Raw genomic sequence first — 20,390 nt, 5'->3', positions numbered from 1 at the left:
AAAAAAAAATTCTGTCTGTATGTCTGTATGTCTGTATGTCTGTATGTCTGTTTGTTTGTACACGCTAATCTTCCGAACTACTGAACGGATTTCGATGATTTTTTCTTTGTTGTATCAGTATTAAGCCTGGTCAACATATAGGCTATAATTTATCTTCGAAACTTGAAGACCTGATGCAGAACTCCAACAGACCAACAAAACTATAAGAGATACAAAAATGGTGCCATGGCAAAAATTGTTTCATGTGATGAGCATTTTCAGCTGAGATAATAAATTTGAAGATCTGGAACACCTGATGTGGAACCCCAAGAGCCCAGCTTCTCTGTACCATATACAGGTATGATGTTTTAGCAAAAGTTGTTCAATTTGATAAGCACTTTCTATTGACTTATACAAATTGAAGATCTAAAACACCTGATGTGGAACTCCAGGGGCCCAGCTAGACTATAGCATATGAAGATATGACGTTTTAGCAAAAGTGGTTCAATCTGATAAGCACTCTCTATTGACGTATAAACATCGAAGATCTGGAACACCTGATGTGGAACTTCAAGAGCAATACTACACTTGAAATGTATAGAAATGAATGTTATGAAATAGGTATGGCGAATCAAAAAAAAGTAATTAGTCCGTCTTTTGGATAACCCTAAAATAATGGACACGTATTTTTCTTTTCTCTCTCTCACAAACAAATAATAACGAAGATACAACATGCTTGAATTTTGTGTTAAGTCACTGCTTAGTACAAATTTTACTTACCTAGACGTGGCGTTACGAGCCCCCAATCTCCGACTTTGTTTCGTTATATCTCATTATTATTTTGTATGTCTCTTCCAGACCTCGGGACTACAGAGTTCCGAATTTTTGGGAGGCAAACGTGGGGCCGAAGCCAACACGCTGAAGCCCTTTTGAGACAACTTTAATGAAATGGTGACACAAAACTGACGATTATCCCTTTATACACTATAGAAATGAACCCAAGGACAATCCCCGGTGGACGTCGTTAAAAAAAGACAATCCCCGGTTCTGTGCTAAACTATTGCTAACTATGGAGGAAAAGTATTTGGGCTATTGTGATGGGATGTTAGTGGATGACAATGTATTAGGTACATGTAAAAATGGCAGGTGGAGACTTGCCACCTCACTTACTGGGCCCCCGGGAACCAGTCACTGAATAGCAACAAGAGGGCAACAGGTACATGAGCGGCTGTAGGGTGAGGATACCTCGGTGGACTTTAAACGCTGATTACGCGCTCCCTGTGCTTACCATGAGGCACCTACCCTCCGAGCAGGGCTACTAATCCTGCTCTAGCGACTCCACTCTGGACGGCCAAGCCAAGCCAGAGGCGTGAGACCTACCCCCGTCATGGTTCACTCCGACCGGCCGGAGATGGGGGACAGTATACTCTCCCTGGAGAACTCAGTATATATAGCCCCGCGGGGTCGCTACTCCCCGTCATCAGCCTCAGATGTCCTGCGGTGCCTGTATCTCATTATTATTGTCGTTATTATCTCAAGAGCCTTTGTCCCAATTATGTTAGGGTCGACTTCCAGTCACGATGCAACTGAGTACCAGTGTTTTACAAGGAGCGACTGCCTATCTGACCTCCACAACCCGGTTACCCGCTCAACCCAACACCCCTTGGTAAGACTTACTGGCTTCTGACTACCCATAACAACTGCCAAGAATGTTCAATGACAGCCGGAACCTACAGTTTAACATCCCCTCCAAATAACGGTCATTGGTATCCAAAATATACATAGAAAGTACATAAGAACTTAGAAAAGTTGCATTGGCAGGCACTTGCCAGACCTGGAATCAAAGCCGCACGCTCATACTTGAGAGATTGGTTCTCTACCCACTAAACCACCACGACTTCCACTAAGTCACCACGACTTTGTCATCTATTTAATGTTTTTTTACGTAATAATACGTGTACCTAATATTTTTGCCACTCACAACTTAAATGCGGACTAATTAGAATCACCACTTTTATCCCTATGGTCACGTCTATTGCGGTTCAGTTCTCAGCGTTTTGTTTAGTCTGCTGTGCTTTTGCCGTTAAAGTACAAAAATTAAATATATGGAACGTTTCTAATGGTTATGCGTATTCCGTTGTTTCCAAGTCAACGGGCCCTTAAAATTCAATATCAGACTATTCAGATCTTTGATTTTGCTGACCCCGTAGTCGCTGGCATAAGGGACAGGATCCGCGTACGAAGTCGCGGGCAGAAGCTAGTATTAAATATATTTTTTGTACATATTGTTTTTTTTATTTTGAACTTTGTAGACAATGCCACGGCTCCATATGCATTGACATCGTGATGAAAGCCATTCTGCATCTGAAATTACTTTTCATATACCAAAGATCTGTTTCACCTTATCTGTTTTGTTCTGATCAACTAAAGCCCTAATTAATAATTAATCGTGTGCAGAAGCTGTCATCTTTATCAACATCTTGATAATATACTGCTGTATAAAGGCGTGTACTCACGATTGTGAATTTTTAATTACTTTAATCACCAACTACAATTAATAAAACACTAACCACTGCCAGCGTACTCACCGGCTTCCCGTGAAAATTGGATACTTTGCGAACTCAGATAACCAGCTTACCTATAGCTTTCTTCAAAAAAGTAAGTATTTAGTAGAAAAATACATCCAAATACTTCCTAATAAATGCTCTGTGTTCCGAAAGCAAAAACTGCTATATACATATAGGATAGGTTCAGAGTTGGAAGCTCATATTTCTACGTTTGTAATTGGAGCTACTCAAGTTTTTGCAGCTGGAATCGCTCCTTTACTTGTAGATCGAGCTGGGAGAAAGATTTTGTTGTTAGTGTCTACTGCTGCCTGTTCTTTGAGTTTGGTAAGAGAATTGTTAATCATAGTCAATATCATTTTTATTTTAAAAGACCTGCCACAAGTTCTTATGAGAAGTTAAGTAAGGCAAGAAAGTCAATGGACACTCTTACTCATATTCTTGTGCTGTTATCCCGATTTCTTATAGCGGCAGTGTACCTTCTTCTTCCATATTTCGTTGTCTAATCTTTTTACAAGTAACAGTCTTTCTATTGTCTTGGGTATTATTTTCATAAAGAACCTTAGAAAGAATGTCTACTTTATTTAAAGTTTTATCTTGGTGTATTTCAGCTGGCTATTGGAACTTACTTTTACTTGTATGAAACTCATCATCCGGCTGTAGACAGCATTCAATGGCTGTCGTTAGTTTCATTAATGGTTTACTTCATTGCTTTTTTTAGTGGTGAGTATTGATATATAATTTATTAGTTTCATTAATATCAACATCACCTATTTTCTCATTCTCTTCTTCGTCACCTGCCTTATTTTCACAAAAACTACTTCGAAATAGGGCTTACTGATTTAGAATTTGAATTAGCATTCTCAAAATGTTTTGGACTACAATATGTTATATGCAAACATTCGAATTAGTTTGTTGGAGATTCAAAAGATGTTGGGCAGTAGTTAGGTTCAGTTGAAAATATTAGGGAGTTCATGGGAGGAGTATCATTATAGATAGGTAATAACAGGTATATGGGAGAAGCAGTTAGGAAATTGAAGTAGTAAGGGGGAGTACATAATCGACTATATGAAAGGAGAACATAAGGGCTACATATCAGGGTTCATAGGGGTAATATATAATGGAGTATATAAGCTGTGATATTAAATGTTTTTACAATATGTTTTTGTTTCCTTTTTCATTGCCTTATTATGTTCCACCTGTATGTCATATAATAATTTTACGAATATTGGAGCGGAAATGGCGAAACGAAACGCAAATGGCAAATGTGTCAATGTCACCATTTTTGACTTGACAGTTTGACAGAGAAACAAAATCAAAACCACTGTGTTTATTTATTACTGGATAGAATTAAAAAAGAATATAATTAAAGAACAATGGAAGACGACGACTATTGGAATACCAGTGAAACAAAGGCCAAAGCTTTTAGTTTTGATGATGATGTTGTAAGTAAAAACTCTTTGGAACCCAGTTTAGAAACTCATAGTTTTCTGACCTAAAAGTAATTATTTATAACTAGCTTCCGCCAGCGGCTTCACCCGCGTGGTGTGTTGATAAAAAGTAGCCTATGTGTTAATCCAGGGTATCACCTATCTACATACCAAATTTCAATCAAATCGGTCCAGCCGTTTTTGCGTGATTGAATAACAAACATACATCCATTCTCACAAACTTTCACATTTATAATATAAGTAGGATAGTATCCTATTTAAGCTGAACCTTAGATGATCCACTGAACCTAAATTCTCTACAGTTAATAATATCAGAAAAAATCTGAAGTGTTTACCTTTTAAGGATAGGTCTCTCTTATACCCTCATTTGCTGACCATATTAAAAGGATTAAAAACAAATATAAACCTTATGTTCGGCCCAGGCATATCTAAAATGACTGTAGCTCTTAATAACTACAATATATATGGTATGTTTATATATAAACCTGTTAATGTATAATTTTAATTGTAATATTTAAATAAATTCCCTATTACTACATATTGGTCATCATTTTAATTCCAGTTATCTACGCAAGAGATTCTGGCTATTGGTCAGAAATCTTACCCGGGACAAAAGGAAGAAAGTATCTTTAGCAATGTGAATATCACCACTGTCAAGTCAGCTGCCGTCCCTCTCAACAGTCTGGTGTCTTCTAAAGTTTTAGATCTCAGTAAGTAATAAAGTAGTTCTAAAATGTTTTTTTTTTTAAAAGCTTAAGTTTGAAGTGCCTTTGAGAAATCAATGAGGGAGCTAGGCTATTCAGCAGTAGATGTCCTGTAGCTGAGATGACGTGTAGCTATTACATCAATTACATGGCATCTTATATATTTTCCTAATCATTTACTGACACATTTCAGTAAATGTTCATATTTAAATACAATAATAATGTTTTGTAGAAAATAGGACACTCATCCAAAACTCAATCTAAAATGAGAATATTGCATTATGATGAAACTCAATTAAATTTATTTATCCAGAATCAATTAATATGTTCTTGAAACACATTTCAAACATGTTTACATCAGAAAATCACAGTTGTGACATATGCAGTACAAAATCTTTCACTTGAAATGATACATCAAAAATACTCCCTTGCCTTTCCAGTCCTCGCACAATCCGGCAAGGACCCATCAAAGGAAACCAAGCTGGAACCAGTGGAGACTGTAGCCATGACTCTCAAGAGACTCACGCTGGGTAGAAGCTGTTCCTTACACGTGCATCGCAGCATGAAGAGTAAGACTGAGCTACTGGATGGAGCACTTGCTATCGGAGATGGGAATGCTGTGCTTACTGTAAGTATTTTGCCTTTTTTCTTCGTACGATATTATGGTACTACTTGTGCTAATGGAATGTTATTAGAAATGACAGAGCCTGTGTGTACTTCTTGCTCACACACTATTTGACACAAACCATGTATTTTAATCCTAATCTTTTCTTGCATGGTTAAAATGATAATGACATCCTGTTATTCCAAACTAGAGACAAAGGGTACAATTACAGGACAAATGAGTGCCAAAAATAAAAGAGTACCATTCTTCATGGCATTGATCCTCTAAAAGAATTATTTAGATTTCCTGAAATGTTTTTAATACTTGCAGCTTGCAGTATAAATTATGTCAAAAATACCCCATTATCAGTTATTATTTTTTAAAAATTCGCCTTCCTTTTCAGGTGGTTCTATTCCTAATACAGACATTAAATAAGAAGTTAGTATATGAGTTGCTATCATCAAGACCAGTCGCATTAAACCATTATATTGCCTTCTTACAAAATGAGGGAAAGGTTACTGAACTCACTGATTTGCTCACGTAAGTGCTTTGTTAAGTCAATAAATATTATATAAAGAAAGGATGATGGGTAATTTTGGCCGGTATATCCAATAAAAACCATTCGCATATCAAATGATAGCTTATACCCTAAGCTTCATTTTTTATTATGGGCAAAACATTGTAAACCACCGGAGAACGAAGATATAACACTCGATAGCATAGGGCAGCCTATGGACTTGAACCACTTCATTGCGTATGGGAGGGATGTTTAAATGCATTATTATTGTCAATAACTGTCAGAACGAGTCATAGAAGGTGTCTGTGCCCATATTTTCCAAGTTTATTGAAAAAAAGAAGATTATTTAGCAGGTAGTATTTACAACGTATGATGTACGTATTTCGCCGTTCTGCTGAGTCCAACCGACATAACCAATGAAAATTAATTGCATATCAAATGATAGCTTATACCCTAAGCTTCATTTTTTATTATGGGCAAAACATTGTAAACCACCGGAGAACGAAGATATGACACTTGATAGCATAGGACAGCCCATGGACTTGAACCACTTCATTGCGTATGGGAGAGATGTTTAAGTGCATTATATTATTGCCCATATTAGTCAGGACGTATCAAACAAGGTGTCTGTGCCCATATTTTCCAAGTTTATTAAAAAGAAAATATTATTTAGCAGGAAGTATTTACAACGTATGGTGTACGTATTCCGCCATTCCGGTGAGTCTAACTGGCATATCCAATAAAAACCATTTTCACATCAAATAATAGCTTATGCCATAAGCTTAATTTTTTATTATGGGTGGAACATTATTAACATGGGGAAAAAAGATATCAGTCCTTTACGACTGCCTATGGAATGAAACCACTTTGGCGCGTTTGGTCGCAACGGATTTTGATGCGGTTTTTAAATATATTTATTATATTCAAAGATAGAGTGTTTGAAGAGGAAGGTTTGTATGTGTAATAACATCCGTTAAATAGTGAGGAAATACTGTTTTCCCGTGCGAAGCTGGGGTGGGTCTCTACTTTTCTAATAATTCGACAACCCAGGGCCGACTATCCTGGTGCCGCAGAACGAGGAAATGCTATCTTCAATAATAGAAGTATACGGTGGTAGAAGTAAAGAGTTTTTAAGTTTTGTTCTACTATTAAAACAATTATGCCTAGTTAAAACCGCCATTTTTATTGATAGTCTACCCTAGGCTTATTTAAATAAGTGATAAGTTTTCGAAAATATATCATACAATGATTTTGTCTACTATGGATTTTATTTTAACAAAAAAAAACGGGAGCAAATATTATAACTCTTTTGTGCTCGACTGTTCTTATTTCCGGTCGATTCTTGACATGAACTGTTTTATTTCAGTAACTATAGGGTATAAACAATAATCTAATTCACATTAGAACTTTATTGGTTATCAGGTCAGGGTTCATACAAAATTGCCCATCATCCTTTAATGTAAACATTTCAGAATAATGTGCTGGCTTTCAATTTTATTTTCATTTTTATTTTAATCCTATGGTAGATATTGACTCATCTAAGTTTATCTATTCTAAAATACACAAATTGTGTATTTTTGTTAGTAAGGAAGAATAGTTTGTCTTTCATTGATGATAATAAGCTTAATACTACATGTTAAAAATGAGTCTACGTAAGATTAGTGCCCAAGATTTTGGCGTACAACATTCGAACCAAAAAAGAAATCAAATATTATACTATTATAAGTTTTTCATTTTCCTTATTTCTTCAATTTCAGAATGCTAGGCCGAAGTCCAGAAGCAGCTGTAAGTCCGCCAAAACAACACATTTCACCAATTTTCTAGCCAAACATCCAGACTCAATTTCTTACCTATATTGTTTATTCTAGATGTACCAGTTCCAACATGCAGTGAAGACCCAAGGCAATAATATAGATGTTTTATTCAGAAAGTTGTCCAACTTATTGGCCAATCATTTCAACCAACCCGGGGTTGACCAACATCAGGCTAAAATGGTCGCTGACTATATCAAGTTGTTGGGTATGTAATAGTAATTCTCATTATTTTTTTGGGCAAAATATGTTAAGAATTATTGCTAAAATTGTATGAATATATAATACTAGTTGTTACTCGCGATTTCACTAGTGTCCCGGGGAATTTGTTACTGAACCCAGACATAATACCTACAGCCTATGTTACTCGGGAAGAGCGTAGCTTTCCAACAGTGAAAGAATTAATTCAGTATTTTCAGGACCTTAAGGGTATAAAAAAGGCACTTCCCAGTAGTGCAAGTATTTTTCAAATAGCTTTAGGAGCCAATAGGGTAAAACAAAAGAATGTTTCCTTTTTATTATTCAATAGTATCTACCAGTACCTACAGATTTTTTATCCGAATGCGGGAAGTTCTCTAGGGAAATAAAATTACACTAAAATTTTAATATTTCAGAATGGCAGAAACACATAAACAAACCAGATTTGAAGTACACATCAGTGATACAGTGGCTTGCACATAATTGTAGTCACCATTGGCACGAGGGCGCCGGGAATGCCATGTCACCTCTCACGCTTTGCCAACGACATCAGGTGACTATTTAAATGAATAAAATAATATAAAACCGACGTCAAAAAAACTGGAAGTCGATGGCTGCAAGTTGCTGTCTATGTTTATTTTGTAACCGACTTCTTACGACGGTCGAATTGAGAAGTTCTGGGATGTCGGTTCTAATGTTTAAATTATACCTAAGTGTAAGAGGCAAGAGCGCGGTTCGTAAAGAGGGCAAACAATTTTCTATATTAAAAGTTGGTTTTACATTTTGTGTAATTTGGTTGATGAAACTTGCTATAAGAAAAAAATGAAGACAAATTTTAATACCCTTAAAATATTATACTACCATACCTCTACCTAAGAATCTCTTGTTTCCGTACTGTGTAATATGGAAATATAATTTAAAACAATATTGTATAGTTATGAAATTGTAATAGACAGCTGTGTTGTTGGGAAATTTGTTCTTCACCGCTTTTTCTTTCCATCCATAACACTAGGAAGTGGCGTTTTGGGATGTTGTCTTCTTGTAAATTTGACGTGAAAAAGTGCTAACAACAACCCTACTTTCAATATATGTTTTTGACTTTCATCATATTTTATTTATATTTATTACCGTTTCAGATAACTCCCCTGCAATACGACTGGGTAGTTCTGAATGTGCACGCCAAGGCCGGGAAATGGGACATTGTAGAATCTCTCTTTACTAAAAAGGTATATTTAGCGAATGTTTTATCTTTAAAACTACCAAAAATTAATCCTTTTCAGTTGGTATATTTTACAAAAGTGTATCTCGATATTTTATGTACTACATTACTAACTAACGGTAACTCAAGACAGTTTTTCCGAAATTAAAATCGGAAGTTCGAATGAGTTATAAATACTTCAGTGAATTGCAAAAATAAGAAAATTTCTTCCAAATGTAGACATTATTATTAGATATTCTTGCCAACGTAAAATCTACGTTCATATTTTTTACTAAAACCAACCAATTTTCTACCAACAGGACTGGTTCGGTCGTACAACAGTGTCGTCGAACATCCCCATAGAGTCGCTACTAGCGCGGCTTCACGAGCTGCGCGGGAGCAAGCAGCTCCTCGCTACTTGTGTCAACAGAGTAGCCAGCAGCGACGACCGACTCCGCCTCGCGCATATTTATAAGGTAAGTAATTATGTCCGAGTAACATGTGGCAAAGTTATTTCTGTTTTTAATTATAGACTACTAGGTGTTTCCGAGGAAACTACATTCTGAACACGAATAACAGGTATCCTATGTACTTTCCTACCAGGCTCTAAATCATTTACATTCAATTCCATTTGAATTGGTTCAGTGATTTTGGCATGAAAGCGCACAGATCGTTAGAGTTACATTATAACATTAGATTAAAACGTCATACTAGTAGTTTTTTCCTAGATGCGAAGCTACAAAAAAAAAAAAACTAAAAATGAAAGTAAAATCTAGTCTATCTGAATACTACTACCTATGAAGTAATTTAAGTTCTTACTGCAGAAAACAGGCTTTAACTAGCTTTAAATAGAAATATTCTTTATTGGGTACACCAATTTTACATTTTTGATCTTAAATCTCGCTTTAGTGTCTAGTCAAGTAGAAACTACTTCCTGAATCAAACCTATATTTCCTGTGATTGTCACGCTAACAAAGAAGCCCTTCAGATTTATAATATAAGTAATACATTATGTATACATAATGTTGTTCTATTGTCCCCAGATCCACTCAGTAGTAATAGAAACTCTAGCTAAGCAGAAGGATCGTGCAGCGCTCACCAACTACAAGATGACGCTCAGCCCCCAGTCCGAGGAGTATATACTTGCTGACAACACTCTTAGGGATAACGTGAGTTTACCAGTAATCTTAAACATCATCTCCCGAGCCTTTTCCCTATGTTAGGGTCGGCTTCCAGTTTAACCGGATGTAGCTGAGTACCAGTGTTTTGTCTGACCTCCTCAACCCGGACAACCCAATACCCCTTGGTTAGCTTGGCGTTAGACTTACTGGCTTCTGACTACCCGTAACGACTGCCAAGGGTGTCAATTGACAGCCGGGACCTACAGTTTAACGTGCCATCCGAAACACAGTCATTAATGTCCAAGATATATTTGAAAGTACATACAGCGATTTTTTTTTTGTAAACAAGTTTCTTTAGCTTCTATTTTATGTCATTGCTTTCCATCCATCCATCCATCACAGCCCCTAGGTTGTCCGTCTTCGGACGTAGGCCTCCTCCAAATCTTTCCATGTCGCTGCTTTACTGCTGTATAATTATCGGCACGGATATCGAGCCATGACCTTCACCTGCGCAGAAGCGATTTATTGGTTTATTGCCTTATGTGTACAGTGCGCTAAGCGATCCCCACTCTTCCACTGAGAGCTCAATATCCGTGCCGGTAACTATACCATAATTTTTTTGTCATTTCATCTTTCAAGCATCATATTTTCTCTTGTCTTATTGTACTTTTTGGAGTTAAACAAAGACATCCAAAAATTATCTTTGCAGTATTATTAGCGTGAATGATAAGACCACGCCTCATATCTTATTAACTTCGGTAAATATCAAATAACGTTAGTTACCTTAACCCAAATAGCGTTAGCAGATTTGTAATCAAATGTAACTGAGTAACTTGTAGATCGATTAAGTTATCTGTTAAATTAATAAACTGTTTTGTACGTAAGTTATGTATTTCTTAAAATGTTTTTCTTTATTTCAGTCAATAAAATGGAAGAATTAGCAGAAAACATAATCTCGTCTCGCCGAAGAGAAGAAACATGACTGTATTTAAAGTTTTGTATCTATTTGTATAAACAGTTATAATATTATTAGTTTGTAAGATTAAATATTGAAGAATTTACTCCAAGTTCACATGAAATGTCTATATGTCTGTTAATGTAAAAACATAATTATGTACGCTTATTTTAGTAATGTTTGACCTAATTATGAAGACTGCTTATGAATTTATTTGAATACTTAGCTACTTACTACAAATATTATATTTATATAAAAAAAAATATTCACTCGAAATACACATAAAATATATATTTATTTATTTATAATACTTTTTGCACAAATAGTACAATGGCGGACTTAACGCCTTAGGCGTTTTCTCCCAGTCTACCTTTGGGTGGTGGGGAAATAGCAGTGGTAGGTGCAGTTATTAGATATTATCTACATGCAAACTATATATAGAAAATCTAAATTTATTTTTTGTTTTCTTTTTAACCCTTAAACCCTGTAAGCTACAATAGATAGACGACGGTGGAGAGGATGATACAAGATTCATGTCAGTTATTATTTTCATCCTCCGAGCCTTTTTCCCAAACTATGTTGGGGTCGGCTTCCAGTCTAACCGGATTCAGCTGAGTACCAGTGCTTTACAAGAAGCGACTGCCTATCTGACCTCCTCAACCCAGTTACCCGGGCAACCCAATACCCCTAGGTTAGACTGGTGTCAGACTTACTGACTTCTGACTACCCGTAACGACTGCCAAGGATGTTCAATGACAGCCGGGACCTACAGTTTAACGTGCCATCCGAAACACAGTCATTGGTGTCTAAGATATACTTAGAAAGTACATACAAACTTAGAAAAGTTGCATTGGTACTTGCCTGACCTGGAATCGAACCCGCGCCCTCATACTCGAGAGGTTGGTTCTTTGCCCACTAGGCCACCACGACTCAGTCAGATGTCAGTCATTATTTTAGTATCAAAATAATCCATTTATCCAGAAAGGCTACATTAGGTAGTTCTCTCAAGACAGGCGAAACCGCGGGAAATATCAAATGAATAATATTTTACCTATGTACGTAATAGTACGTATAGAACTATCAATGGTGAATCACCTTCACAAAACCCTGTGACAAATTATCAACACAGGCAGAATTAAAACAAAATACATGCAAGATAAATTCAACTCTATGGCCTTTAGATAAGTGTCAATACAGTTTGTCACATTCCATGAGTCATAAGATAAAGGAAAATGCTTCAATGCTGATTTCCATTTTTGTTAGTGAATCATTTTAGTGTATTATTTATTTACGTGACTGGAATGATAAGGAGCTTGAGCCTAACAGCCGCACAAGTAAATCGCAAGGTTAAGCAACGCTTGGCGCGGTTGCTTCGTGGATGGGTGACCATCATGTCCTGACTAGTTTCTCCTTGTTTTGAAAGGCACGTTAAATTGTTGGGGAGCCAACAATTTGTAGGCTGTCATTTGGACATATTTGGCAGTCGTTAAAATAGTCGGAAGCCAGAAAGTCTGACAACCAGTCTTACGAAGGCGTATCAAGTTCAAGAAAGTCAGTCAGTCCAGAAAACACTGTTACCAGCCTACCGTGCTGGTTAGACTGAAAGCTGGACCAAACGTAGTTGGGAAAAAACTAGGCAGATAACCGGTTATGTATGAAAATGAAACGAAAGAGCCCTCCTCCCCACTCTTTCGCACAATATCCATAAAATTAGATAAGCAAGGATAAGCAAATGTTTGAAACCACTAGACCATAGCTGGAGCTGGATGCGAGAAGCCGAAAATAGATCTCAGTGGCGTGCACTTGGAGAGGCCTATGTCCAGCAGTGGACTGCGATAGGCTGATGATGATGATGATGATGATGACCATAGCTACTCGAGGTTAGAGGTGCAAATCAGGCATAACGCCTACTCAATGACATACTTTTTACTATTACCTGCCTAGGCTGCTATGGCAGTTATCGGATAAGATAAGGTATCTGACCTATCTATAGGTACCATAATAGGAAATCGATACACAGATAGATATTGGGGCTTTAGTAGTTACGATATACCCAGATACATGTACCTTGTACTTGAAAACATACGGGTAAGTAAAGTAAAAAATAGGTAGGTATTATACCTATTTAGATATGAGACTCAGTTCTAAGTAACCGTGGCATTAATTTCCTCAAATTAGTAATAAATAGTTATTACAATCACAATTGATTATATTCCTAGGCTGGGGCCACGCCTAATTCTATCTCCAACAGTTACCTAACTATTTACCTAAGTAAGCAATTAAATTATCATTTAACAAGTTGATAACAATAGAATGTAGGCATCTAATAGCCTTCATAGTTAAGCATTGTAATTAATTAAATAATTTAATTAACATTTCTCAGAACACACAAAAGGTAACTCAAATACATCGTAAATCAACAAATATTGTCACCACCTGACTACTCGAAGTCTGTATGTAAGGTTAAGGTAAACATTGAGGAAACTGATGTCTTTGAACTCTTCACAAATAAAGTAGCTACATGTAGCCTTCGACAAAAGATTCAATTGTTTTAGTAGATACCTAAGTTAGGTCTTAAGTGTCTACCCATCGTTAAATTCACTTTCCCATATCGACGATCAAACAACTGTCTACAGAATAATAAATAGGGATGCGTATGAACCACTATTAACTTGGTTCCTGCCCATTGCTGGGCATCATAGGCTTCTTCCATAACATGGCACTTTAAAAAATATCGCACCTTATCATAAAAATAAATCCCCCACAAGGAAGATAAAATAAAACCAAAATAAACAATAAAACTTAAACATTTAATTACAGATAAAATAGAGGTAAGTAAGTAGGTATGTACTATTGTGAATCTTCGCCACAGCAACAGCCTTCGTCCACTTCAACGCCACACATTCTCAACAGGAAGACGAAGCACGTCACACATAGGAGACATCTCAATATCTTGCCACAAGAACCACAGTCACAGCTACACGAACAACACATTTTTTACCACAAAATTATCTTCACGAAACGTCCAAAAAATATTAAAAATGTTTGGTATATTCTGCACAGTTCTCACTGTCAAATATTCGGCAATTTTGCACAGTTTTGTTCGCCCTATTTTGCACAGAACAACAGTGTGTTCGCCTGTGCGGTGATCAACTGACTCAGACAATATTATTCGACACGAACATTTTATGTATTGTAGAATGACTTGAAAACGATACCTGGTGACGCATTCATTTGTTTGTGCTAGTATCTAACCATTACGTAATTTTGTTCACTTATCAGTATTATCTTGTGAACTAGGTAAATATGATAACGGACAGGTAAGCTTCGTACTTAGGTTATGAATTTCCTTTTCCTAGTAAATATGTAGATATGTATCTGCATTTCTGACTAATGTATCTTTTGCCGGAATAGATAGCTAAAATACATATTTATTGGAATTATATTTGGTGACAGGATCTAGCAAAACAGTCGCTTTTGCTAAGGAAAGTCTTTCCCTGGCAAGCATAAAATTTGGTAGGTAGGCACTTGAGATGACGGGACTAGGGCATGCAATTTCGGTAAAACAAAAATTACCGGTAAAAATTCGGTAATAAAAATATTTTTACCGGTAAACCGGTAAAACGGTAATTTTTGTAATTTTTTTAAAATGTGATATTATAACAATAAGATTGGGTAGTCTTAAAGCAAAAACTAAATAAATATGCAAAGTATAAGGTGGTAAACGTTTTTTGTGTCGTGGGCCGTAACAAAAAACATGTCAGTAACATCCGTACGCGATGTCGCCGACAAAATGCAAGAAAAACGGCTGCGATGGTACGGACATGTAAAAAGGAGTGACACCTGAGGACATCGGCAGTGTGAATGTGATACTCAATCTCAATATACCCGGTCAAAGGCGCAAAGGCAGGCCGAAACCGTGGTGGTTGTGTGTCGTAATGAATGACATGAAAATCTGCGAACTCGAAGAGGAAGATGTCTATTCAGGAGGATAGAGCGAAGTTGGAGAAGGAAGATACGGAAAGCCGACCCCGTCACAAGACGGGATAAACGCTAAGAATTACCGTAAAAAATATATTTTTCATTGAAGGGAAAGCCCTTTTTTATGGTAAATCATCAAATGACAGACTCGTTCTGTCTAAAACCCATGTTTTTTAGTAGGTGTTTTATGGACCAGGGTAGCGGTAACTCTTTCGAACAATCCCGCGGCCCCGGCAGGCCTTGGCCCTGCTGGGCCCCACTGGGTTTGCTGACATCTCCCTGAGGAGCCTGTGGAACAACGCGCGCCGCTGACACGGGTCTGTTGTCTATGCAGACGGTGGAACGATGAGCCACCCGACCTCACCGCCCACAGACCCACGCCTACGGTGGCCGGGAGTCGTCTCTCGACCCTTGGCGCCCGTGGTGTCTTCCTGGTCCACTACAGCGGCTGGGATGAGAGGTGCTACTCGCAGTCGCTCCGCCGTCTCCTTCTCGAGCATGACTGCTTCGCAGAAGGGGCGACGGCTTCCCATTCCCTCTAGCTCCGGACCATGGCTTGAACCAGGGAAGGACGCGAAAGGTCGCCGCTGCCTATTGCCTCGACGACAACACCGCGGTACCCTTCCCAGGCAGTGCACACCTGGACTGTGTGCTCCACCGTGTCCTCAGAGCTATCCACATGGTGGTGAAGTAAAAGCCCTTGCTCAGTAAGGTCATAGAGTAGGTAAAATAAGTAATAAGCATTTGTACCTTGTATGAGCTGACAGCTATGAGGAAAAACAGAATAACCGAATGAATACAATTTGTTTAGATTTTATAAATTAAGATGAGAAAGAAGATTTGTATCTAACCTAGAGATAGTTAAGGACACACAAGTTTACTTTTCTAAAAAACAGCAACTATAACACTCTTACAATACGTAATGTATGCAACATTACATTATATTCAGGCTACATAACAAAGATTTGACGTTAAATGAACAATTGCTATATTTTATCAGAAAAACGTAAAAACCGGTAAATTACCGGTTTCATATTATTTTTACCGGTAATTTAAAAATCGCAAAAATGGGCGATTTACCGGTAAAAACGAAACCGGTTAACCGGTATTGCATGCCCTAGACGGGACCATCCCTTTCATCAAAATTGGTTCAATTTGTTATCAGAGAGACTGACTTGGGTAGGTACCTACTTAAGAGTCTGTAATTATTATTAATACTGACGTAACGTAGCTTGGGTTAACCCAATTTTCGTCACAATCGGTAGGTATTTCAGTTATATATGAGTTACCTTATTGGGAAACTTGTAAACAGTAACACTGCATAAGTATCATATTTTATGTATGCCTTGGGTTTTACCATTAGCTCATAGTAAGATTGTTCCTAATTAATACAACATGTCTCTAATAGTATTAAGGGCATACCTAAATAAGTAGGTAGTTTTATATAAATTACTTAGTAAGCAAGTAAACCTACACAGAATATCCGTAGGTACCTACCTACTGACTCTAGGTTAAGCGTGATGTGTGAGAAAAATAAGTGATTTCTGGAACACTGGAGTCTCGCTCTACTTCATAAACAAGTTAAATGAAAGAAGTCCAGTGTGTAAAAAAGATTTAACAACTTCTTCAATTTCTGATCCCTACTAAGCATTGTCATAAAAAGAGGTGTCATTGACATTGACAGACAGAAATACACCAAAACACAACACGCTGGGGCCTATTACTCAATCTATTTTCTTCAATTATAATATTTCAGCCAGCTTACAAATGATTCCTTCAAAACCAGAGTTACCAGTGACCTACCTAGTCGGTGATCCAAAGATTTTACTCCGAAAGGCAACCTTCATGTCCGTGGGAACGTTTTGATGTGCTGTTGCAATTTTTGCGGAAGCCTTAGATGCATTTTTTGCTTCACATGCTTAGCATATGCATTTCATTTGTGTGGGATTGAATGTAATTGTGCCTGTTGGAAATGTTATTGCTGTGGTGTGAAGGGCGTTGATGATTGATCAGTCAATAAAGTATTTAACTGTGTTGTTTGGTTTTATTGTATCATTTAAGAAGGTACATCTTATATACTTGAGCTATTGCGTTGGGATGTTAGTGGATTAGGATATAGGAAACTATACTACTACATATGCACTATGGCACCTGGAAAAAAAGTCGTGGTGGCCTAGTGGGCAAAGAACCAACCTCTCGAGTATGAGGGCGCGGGTTCGATTCCAGGTCAGGCAAGTACCAATGCAACTTTTCTAAGTTTGTATGTACTTTCTAAGTATATCTTAGACACCAATGACTGTGTTTCGGATGGCACGTTAAACTGTAGGTCCCGGCTGTCATTGAACATCCTTGGCAGTCGTTACGGGTAGTCAGAAGCCAGTAAGTCTGACACCAGTCTAACCAAGGGGTATCGGGTTGCCCGGGTAACTGGGTTGAGGAGGTCAGATAGGCAGTCGCTTCTTGTAAAGCACTGGTACTCAGCTGAATCCGGTTAGACTGGAAGCCGACCCCAACATAGTTTGGGAAAAGGCTCGGAGGATGATTAAGAAGGTACATCTTATAAACTAAAATAGACTCTTAAAATATTACGAATTATCGAGTTTTTGAAATATTAAATGGTTCGAAATTTGTGAGAGAAAATAAATAAAACTTCGAATTATTAAGTGTTGATCAATTATTATTTTTTAACTGCTATTTTATAACAATTTCAAAAGTTTAAAGACACATTTGTGTGCATACATGTATTCATAATGTGATTAATCATTCGAAACAGCTCCGTCATACAGCTTCAAAACAGATTGCTGCTACTCAGACTGCTTTCTGACTCTGACTTACAATATTTCCGCCTCTTTCTCTCTGCAACTTTGAATTCTCGAGTGTTAGACGACTAAGATTTCGAATTAACGCGTCATTTTGTTATAAAGCAATGCTTTTTTCGTTCGAATTACCAAGTGCATAAAAATGTATTGATTTAGTTCGAAATATAAAGAGATTTTGTAAGGAACTCGTGATAACTTTGAATTAACGAGATGTTCGAAATATCGCAGGTTTGAATTAACAAGAGTCGACTGTACCTTTATTTTCAGGCTGCATTGGCCCATAGATATATACCTTAATGACTAACATACATATTATATTATACAAAATTGTTAGTATATAAAAAACTTAAAACTATGTTAGTATCACTTCACTATGCACTATGTCACTGTGCGGTCTTGTGGCACTTGTCCGCGGAAGCGACGGAACACCACGTCCTGTGGCCAGAAGTTCTCGTCCAACACGAGGTGCAGGAAACATGTCAGCACTCGCACCACAAACGCCTTGAAATTGGCGTTATGGCGCGACTCCAGCAGCTGCACTCTCGGGGCGTACTTCAGCTTCTGACACACGTACTCCACGATGTCCTCCGCCTTAGTGGTGTAGTGTAGGCGGGAGATGTACACCGGGGTGTTCGGCTTGGCGGCACGGATTTTGATGTTAGGCTCAATAGGGGCCGTGCCGCAGCGATTCTTGTTGGTTCGCTGACGGCGCTTCCTCATTTGCACCGTAACGAACCCCTCATCGTCAGCCCGATTTGGTCCCTTTACGGGCACGGGCTTCTTCGTAGCATCAATTTTGCTGCCGGTGACGCTAGCGTAGTCTCGACGTACATCTTGATGTTTCGTCGACGCTGCAGAAACAAGCAGCTGATCGAGCGGTCGAGCGGCGGCGAGCGGAGGAGCCGCAGGGACGAGAGCGGGGCAGCGGGGCGCACGAGGCGCGCACTGTGCCGACTCAGCATTCGGCGGTGACAGCGGCGATGGTGACAAAACTGCTGACGCGAAACTTGCACCCGATACATCGAGGCACGCTCATGTTTACGCTCGATGCACCCACAGGTGACCCAGTTGCAGTCACCGATTTACGCAACTCGTTAAGTTCGCTGCTCAAATCGGCGACAATAATTTGGGATGCATCAAACTTCTTTTGTACATCCGCTAGACTTGCCTTTAAAAAGACGATGTCTTTCAGCAGGCTCGTAACGTCGACGTGGTCGTAGGTGGCGGGCGGAAGCTTTTTCAGATCCTTCGCCACAAACGTCGGCACGTCGTCTGGATCGGTCTCCTTTAGCAGCGTGATGATGTCCTGAATGCTCTTCTTTGTCCCGTCACGCCGGCGGCGGGTCACCATCTGGTCACTCTTGTTGAGCAACCGGTACAGCAGCTGCTTTGCAGCAGCGACGTCCTCCTCGCTGAAGTTCGTCGCGCAGATCTGGACTGCGGACACCTCGTCCATCACGTCCAGCTTTTGCTGCAGGAACGCCAGCAGCTCATTCGCTACGAGTTGTTCACTCATGGCGATTAAAACAACTAGCAACTAACTACTACTACTACTACTAGTTTTGTTTATTACAAATTCTAATTTGTAATAAACAAATTTACGCGTCAGCAGCACGACTGCATCGATTCGCAGCTAGTACGAGAAATATAGCTACATACAGGGTGGCCCATCCGTAGGCGTCCAAAAGAAAAATTTAGAAGCTCTATGCTATGGGGTATCCGAATCACCCCCATGTATGTTCAGCGATAATTTGTACTTTAGGAGCTAGAATTATTTTTGGCTACTGAACTCCAACAGTAATTTTGAATTTCAGATAAAATTTTATGTAAGTTCTAGAATGTTTAGCCAAACTGCCTTTTTCAGGTGTTAGCTACTATCATGATGATTAATTACAGAAAAAAAAAACATCTGTAAACGTTAGGAAAAAAAGGTAAAATAAAAAAAAAACAATGTTGAAATGAAAATTACGGAAAAAAAATAAAAATAATTCTAGCTCCTAAAGTACAAAAAATCGCTGAACATACATGGGGGTGATTCGTATACCCCATAGCCTAGAGCTTCTAAATTTTTCTTTTGGACGCCTATGGATGGGCCATCCTGTATATACATATCTTTAAATAGACATTGATATGTATATCAATTAAAGAAAAATACAATTTCAAGAACAAAAACATTTAATAGAATTCACAGAACGAAAATACACGGCCGACTTGAGAACGTCCTTTTCTGGGAAGTCGGTCACAAAACACCCACTGCCACCGAGAGCTTTGTCCCGAAAAATAATTTCTAAAGTTCTTTCTTCTGTCCCAAAAATGTGAATGTGGCAAAGATATCTGTGTGTCCTTTGCAGTCATTTTGTGTTTATAGGCACCTATTTGTGTTCACCTAGTCGCTATCACAGTCTTCACAGACATCATCAAAACCGCACAAGTGTAGGCACCAGATGCAAAGCCAGATGCAACAGATGCAACGTAAGAAACGACAACA

General features: G+C 38.2%; 1 protein-coding gene across 1 annotated transcript; it reads left to right on the top strand.

Moving 5' to 3' along the window:
- Positions 1-3,831: 3,831 nt before the first annotated feature.
- Positions 3,832-11,396, top strand: LOC124641920 (vacuolar protein sorting-associated protein 16B). Its single transcript, XM_047180179.1, has 11 exons — positions 3,832-3,988; positions 4,557-4,704; positions 5,139-5,326; positions 5,706-5,842; positions 7,577-7,604; positions 7,688-7,838; positions 8,245-8,381; positions 8,965-9,054; positions 9,347-9,502; positions 10,070-10,195; positions 11,068-11,396. The coding sequence occupies exons 1-11, from the start codon at positions 3,920-3,922 to the stop codon at positions 11,086-11,088; spliced, it is 1,251 nt and encodes a 416-aa protein (XP_047036135.1). The 5' UTR covers positions 3,832-3,919; the 3' UTR covers positions 11,089-11,396.
- Positions 11,397-20,390: the final 8,994 nt, after the last annotated feature.

Source organism: Helicoverpa zea, chromosome 23, assembly GCF_022581195.2.
Source record: "Helicoverpa zea isolate HzStark_Cry1AcR chromosome 23, ilHelZeax1.1, whole genome shotgun sequence".
Classification (NCBI taxonomy): Eukaryota; Metazoa; Arthropoda; class Insecta; order Lepidoptera; family Noctuidae; genus Helicoverpa; species Helicoverpa zea.
This window is presented reverse-complemented; position numbering and strand designations above follow the sequence as displayed.